The 6,862-nt window shown below is 54.8% G+C and overlaps 2 protein-coding genes across 2 annotated transcripts; one reads left to right on the top strand and one right to left on the bottom strand.

Moving 5' to 3' along the window:
• Window positions 1–4,411: 4,411 nt before the first annotated feature.
• Window positions 4,412–6,138, top strand: SPRG_17161 (hypothetical protein; the record flags this gene model as incomplete). Its single annotated transcript, XM_012356481.1, has 7 exons — window positions 4,412–5,063; window positions 5,122–5,222; window positions 5,274–5,606; window positions 5,649–5,743; window positions 5,793–5,895; window positions 5,942–6,042; window positions 6,096–6,138. 7 exons carry the CDS (start codon window positions 4,412–4,414, stop codon window positions 6,136–6,138), a joined length of 1,428 nt encoding a protein of 475 aa, XP_012211871.1.
• A 289-nt stretch (window positions 6,139–6,427) lies between these two features.
• On the bottom strand, window positions 6,428–6,817 carry SPRG_17160 (hypothetical protein; the record flags this gene model as incomplete). The annotated part of the gene is made up of 1 exon (XM_012356480.1): window positions 6,428–6,817. A coding segment is annotated over one exon (390 nt), but the record flags the coding sequence as incomplete, so codon positions are not given.
• Window positions 6,818–6,862: the final 45 nt, after the last annotated feature.

Here is a 6,862-nt window from a genome sequence, read left to right as displayed (position 1 = left end):
AAAAGGTCCTCAAGAGCATGCTCTCGCAGCTCAACCAACTCGACGCGGACACGACCAACGCCCAGCTGCTACAAAAGGCGCTGCGCTACCGCAACCGAACGCGCGAGCTGCAAACCAACGACGACTGTGACGTCGGTGCTCGCTTTGGCATCTCGTGGCACAAGGTAGCCGCACAAGCATAGGTTTCTGCTAGTGAATCTTCTAATTTATGCGATCGCAACCTCTCAAAATCCAATCGATCGACTCGAGCCAATAGCTTGGGTCGGAGCTCACACGACCCAGCAAAACGGGGCGACAGAACTCTTTAAACGGCAGCCCAGGTTCTCACGTGTCGTGTGTGATGGGTAAGCCAATGGTAGTGCTGCATTTACGATCTGCGAATGCTAATCGGCGCCTCCATATCATGCCTTGCGTCCAATCAGTGCCCCGCCATGGCTTGTCAAGTTCGGACCCCGAGTTGATCGCGCGGCGACTATGGATGTCCGACTGACCGGCTTCCGACAGCGACCGCAATTTGACTGGTGTGTGCTCCCAGTGAAATCCTTGGCGTACCAGCGACCTTCTACGAGCACCTGGGCCGAGCGGCCTCATTTGTACCTCTAAGGCAGCCAGCTCACGTCCTTCCACGCTACGGTGACTTCGTGTACCGGGTCGCGTTGAAAGCCGTGGCCGTCCGAGCCAGCTTGCACTTTATCGGCCACGATGCTCGACCCTGCCTTCTCTGCGATGCGCAAGCCCGCGAAACGTACGACGATCTTTCGGTGCGCTGCCATACGTCCGCGCGAGCTGGATGGTCATTTCGCTTCAAGTCTTGCCGCCGTAAACCCGCCACGCCACTCCCAATGGCCAGCGGTGAATCAAATTATCTCTTGCCCCACTCGACGTCGTACAAGGTGAAAACGGGAATGGAGCGGAACCCTCGCAACGCTGTCGTGGTACGTCCAGGCGCAGGCAGGAGAGCAGGATGAATGCCAAATGCGCTCTTTAGAAAAGTTAAATTAATGGTCTATGCGATGGACCAACGTTAGGCTTGTGTCGTGTCGACAGTTTTGTGCCAAGAGATGCCAAAGCGAGCGCCGACGTCACAGTCGTCGTTGGTTTGCAGCTCGCGCGTTCGGTTGCGGTAGCGCAGCGCCTTTTGTAGCAGCTGGGCGTTGGTCGTGTCCGCGTCGAGTTGGTTGAGCTGCGAGAGCATACTCTTGAGGACTTTTTCGGTGCGGGCCTTGACGCATTCGTCCGAGTAGCTGAGGTGGAGGTGGCGACGACTGCTGGTTGCGAGTGGGCGAGATGCCATTGTTGTAGAAAAATGAGAAATGAATCTGCAGAACCGGCGCGGTGAATCGTTCGGGGGGCAACCGGAACGATCGTGATGTCGCTATCGCTCCAACGGTAACGTACTTGGTCTTATAAACACGCAACGAGGTGCAAGATGGTGGTGGCGGGACGACGGAAATGGAAGCTGGCCAATCACGAGCGCGTCGTTCCTCCTCATCGCCCAATCAAGGAGAGGTCCATGAGATATTTTGCCTCCACGTTAACACGATGGCGGCACCCGCGTTTACATGTCCAGGCACAGAGTGTCTCGTACGCAATGAAAGCCAATAAAATCACGCATCTCGATGGCAACACGCTCGAGAGCCAATGAAATCACTCATCTCGCGGGCAACGCGCGCAACGATACAAAAAGCCACTCTCGTCGTACTCGGTCTCTGGCGTCTGCTTCTCCCGTACAATGCATCTAGAATACTGATGGGCTATTACATGTAGCAACTCGCCGAGTCGAGTGCACCACCTCCTTGATCGTTCCTCGATCGGAGACGTTCGCATTTTTCTCACATCGGTTCGGTTTCCTTTCATAGCGGATTGATATATGCCATTGATGCGCGCCACACTGCTGTGGTTGCAATTTTCGGTAACCTCATTCCCAGAAGCAGTTGGCATACTCGAGGCTCAAACACTTGACGGTGCGCTGAATGCAATTGTAAGAGATCGAGGCAAGAATCTCGTCGATGTCTAACGCAACACTAAAAATCTCTAATCACGACAACTAACGCTCCTCGCTGACGCACCAACCACGCCTCACGAGCGCATTAGAAAGACCACCATATCTTTATAATTGCATGTAATAAATCTGAAAATCGGTCCGTGGAAATTGACAATCGAATACTTGCTTCCGGTAAAAGCCCTTGACAAGGATACAAGCGACGCCACTGGACTCGACATCGATGCTTCTTGGGCTCTAACGTTTGGACTGCTGTGCTGGATAGGATCAACGTGTGTTGCCTGCAGCGAGCGCTCCATATATTACCATTTTATGAGGTTTTGGATATTGATATCGCCACAACATCTCTTTCTATAAGAAGCACCGACGTTGGCGGGGCTTTGCTCGCGTTATTATGATCGCCGAAGCCGCCAACGCGTTGTACGAATCATGCGATACCTCGATGAGGCGCACGCGACCATGGCACGCGACAACGTTTGGGACACTGGGATGGAAAAAGATATCATTGGTCGCTCCTGATTGGGCGATGATGGGAAACGACGCGCTTGTGATTGGCCGGATTCCATTTCCGTCGTCCCGCCGCGACAACCGTGCGTGTTTATACTGCCTTGAATCACGGCGCCAGTTCCGCTTCCAGATTTTCATTTTACAATTTCCTACAAAGCACTCATATCCAACCATGGCATCTCGCTCACTCGCAACCAGCAGTCGTCGCCACCTCCACCTCAACTACTCGGACGAATGTGTCAAGGCCCGCACCGAAAAGGTCCTCAAGAGTATGCTCTCGCAGCTCAACCAACTCGACGCGGACACGACCAACGCCCAGCTGCTACAAAAGGCGCTGCGCTACCGCAACCGAACGCGCGAGCTGCAAACCAACGACGGCTGTGACGTCGGCGCTCGCTTTGGCATCTCGTGGCACAAGACAGTAGTGACCACAGAAGCCTAGTCCATCGTTTAGAACGTCTATTTAATTTTCAAAGAGTGCATTTGTGCAAAGAGTGCATTTGTGATTCATCCTACACTGTTCACAGCACACTTAAAAGTAGGAATTGCGTAACTTTGACCAACCCTCTTGATTGCGGGCAGCCCACAGAAGCAGCAACAGCACTCTCCTGCATGGAGCAGAGTCATACACTTATATATTTGAGCATGGCACCGCAAATGAAAATGTTGTGTAGTAGCATAACAAATATGGAAGGTGCAGTCTAGTGCAGTAGAAATTTGCCTCTTGCAGGTTGCGTCGTCGCGCCAAAGTTTGGCCTCGTGCGCGATCTTCTGATTGGGAGCGTGCTTCAAGTTGCCGTGCGTCAAATCGTCCATCGCTGCAACCGAGTCCGTGTGCATAAATGCTGCACCGAGTATCGGTTGGTACGTCGAACACACAACCCAGGGCCACAGAAGCCGATTGGCTCGATAATCTCGGACTTCCGGACGCAGTATATTTATATCTCGATTGGTGCTACCAATGCGCATAGAATCGGCGCCAAGTAGCGCGTAATCAACGCCCGACCTTGATGGTAGCGGACGTGACAAAGACGCGGCGCGGCTGCTTCACCCGTGTGTCCATAGTGTTCACTTTAATTTCCACCGGCATGCCGAACGGCCGAGAGCCTCGTGCGATGTTGCTGACGTACACGGACGACCTTGTGCGGCGGCGCACCGAGACTGTGCTCCGACGACTCGTGAGCCACGCGTTCGAGCCGACGTCTGCCATCAACACGTTCTTGGCACGAAAAGCGCTTCGGTACCGAAGGAAAAAGCTCGAGCAGACTACCCGAGCCGACAGCAGCGATCTCGCACTGTCCTTTGGTATCACGTGGCAAAAGACCAAGACGCCAAGCGAGCCCGATAGCTGTAGTTAGAGAGACACTCTCTCTTCACCAATTTATTTGATTTGAAATGAATCGCGCCTTGGCTCGCTTTTGCTTGCATCCCAAAGTGCCATACGACGCGGCGTCGTGACTTGAAGCTAGCGGCAGCGCAACGTGGCGTCAGGATCCGACCTCGGGAGATCCATCCGCAAGCACTTGGCCAATCACAGCACCGCGTACCGGCAACCGACAAATCAAATCGCCCCGAAACGTGCGATTCTGAAACGGCTGCTTCTGACCGGAAGATCGCAAACATCGAAGGTTGCGCACACGGTGGCAACAAACCGGACGACGCTTCTCGTAGCTTGCAATCACCGGGCGACACGCCAACAATAGCACTGTTCAAGTATAGCAATACATCATACAATATGACAATAGACATACGGTGTAAGCTTTCAAAGTTATAGTAGTGCTTGACTTGAGCCTGCCAGCTTCGCAATTCGGCCCATGTGATAGCGAGACGATTCGTGATTGCCGCCGCATCGCACCCTCGTAATCAGCTCAAAGCGATCGCGCTGACACCATTTTGGATCTCATGTCGGACGTCACAAGCACCCTCGTCGTGCTGGCCTCGCTCGTCGGGCTCGTGCTGCTCTGGACAAAGCCTCGCAGCAACATCCCGCTGGTCTCGTACTGGATCCCGTTTCTCGGGTCCTCTCTCGCGTTTTCCAAGGACCCCATTGCGTTCCTCAACAGGTGCCAAGCCACGCACGGCAGCGTCTTCACCGTGCTCCTCGCCGGGAGGCGCATGACATTCTTCACGTCGCCAAAGCACTATGCCACAATCCTCAAGTCCAAGTCGCTGAGCCACAAGCCCATCTTTTCCGAGATCGAGGAGGTTGCGTTCGGACAAGATCCGGTGTTTACGCACTACCGCAACGACCTGCGCAAGACCGACGCGAACCTCACTCGCTTCAACTCGTTGCCGACACCGTACTTGGCCAACCGCGGCGCCGTTCTCGACCTCATCCAGCGCACGTTCGCGTGCCAGCGCGCCGTCTTGGCCACGCTCGCACCGCAGCAGCATGGCGTATCGCTTCTGACGCTGGTGGAGCACGCGATCTTTGCTTCTGGGTCCGCCGTCATGTTTGGCGAGCGCGTCCTCGCGGCGCATCCGCGCATGGCCGACGATTTTCTGGCTTTTGACGCCGCCTTTCCACTCCTCGTCGCTGGCTGCGTTCCGTCAGGTATGGTTTCTTATTGCAGCGTGTCGGAAAAAAGAGGCTCATCAGATCGATCATCTAGTGTTTCTCTCCAAGGCCATGGCAAGCCGACAGCGCCTCATCGACGCCTTCAAAGCCGCACCATTGACGGACGGCGCGCCATTAGTGCAGGCGCGCGCGTCGGTAGCGTATTCAAGTTGTCTCTATCCGTACTCAATACCTCGTGTGCGATAGGCGCTTCCAACCCTGGCGTGTGGCAGCGCGACCGACCGTGCGAGTTGCCACCTTGAGATTCTTTGGGCCGCCAGCGCCAATTCGATCCCGACTGCGTTCTGGACGCTCTTTCATTTGCTCGAGAGCCCCGCAGCGCTGAAGGCCATTCGGAATGAAATTGAGACGTACCTCGACAAGAGCCCACTCTCAGACACGTCGGCAGCTCCGTGGACCCAAGAAATGCTGCAAAAGTGCGTGCTTTTAGACAGTACCGTCGACGAGTGCTTGCGCCTCGCTGCGTCGTCGATGCTTCTGCGGGTGGCGGTCGAGCCCACGGACGTGGTCCTCGACAAGGTATTATCTCTACTTTATAATGCGAGGCTCATTGACGCGTAGACGACATATCATTTTGAAAAAGGCGACCGCGTCGCGATCTTTCCGAGCCTGGGACACTTTGACCCAACCCTCTTTCCCGACCCGACCCGATTCCAGTGCGTGTTTTGGAAGCTATGCGAAGTACTCATGATGCTCCTTGTGTAGATACGACCGCTTTGTGCATGCGACAAAAGCGCAGCTCGAAGCATTCAAGCCCTTTGGCATGGGCGCCAACATGTGCCCAGGCCGGTATTTCGCAAAAAACCAAGTACGTTTTGGATTTGGATGGGCTTCTTGTTGATGCCTTTTGTTAGATCAAGATGTGGGTCGCCCTTGTGCTGCAGCATCTTCCAGCGTTGCGTCTCGTGCCGGGTTATACACCGCCGACATTTGACCCGTCGCGCCTCGGTCTGGGGTACTGTACAGCATGACTCTGGTTTGATGAATTTTCATTTTTCGATTCCGTAGGGTCATTCCACCGGCCGACCACGCGATTCACATCGCGTTTTAGCATCAATGTATCAACTTAACTTGCATCCGCGCCATATTTGGTAGTTCATCTATTTCGCACAATTTCTGGCTGCGAACAATGACTGTTTTGAGGTCCCGTTGCACTGTTGTGGATAGAGGGTATGCCAGTACGAGCGCAAGGGGTACGAGAAGGCACGGGGCGATTCTGAGGTGTAGCCGCTTCCATAGGGGTAGGGCTATTCCATTCAGGGTTGGACATGAACGGATAAAGAGCTGTCTGGCATCACTCGTAGTCTGATTCCATGGCAAGATGTATCTGGTATCTGAAACTACATGACCCACGGCGACGCGTTCTGCCCTTGAACGACGACGACGGGGCCATCGCTGTCAACTTCAATGTGACCGACAGCGTGCTTGGCGACCATCATTGCTGGCAGGTGACTCACATCAACGCTCGCGAGGAGACTGAGACGGATGCTCGTGCGCTCGTTTTCACGCGGTTCAAACAAGACGTAGCAGTCGGCGCCCCGCTGACTGATGCCGAGCTCCCGCTTGTACTTGCGGCTCTTCTCAAAGAGCTTGTAAACACTGCCACCCATAGAGTGCTCGATGACGGCCGGCGCGTCGCGACGCCACCACTTGCGACAAGAAAAGAGGCTCCAGCCAAGTGTCCATCGGTGCTTCAAGTCGTTGGCGGCAAACGCCGCGTGGTCGCGAGCCTCGGCGAGCGAGTGCACGCGGGACGACGCATGACGAAGCCGACG

This window comes from Saprolegnia parasitica, assembly GCF_000151545.1.
Source record: "Saprolegnia parasitica CBS 223.65 unplaced genomic scaffold supercont2.481, whole genome shotgun sequence".
NCBI lineage: Eukaryota > Oomycota > Saprolegniomycetes > Saprolegniales > Saprolegniaceae > Saprolegnia > Saprolegnia parasitica.
Note: the sequence above shows the minus strand (reverse complement) of the source record. Positions and strands in the feature narration are given on the sequence as shown.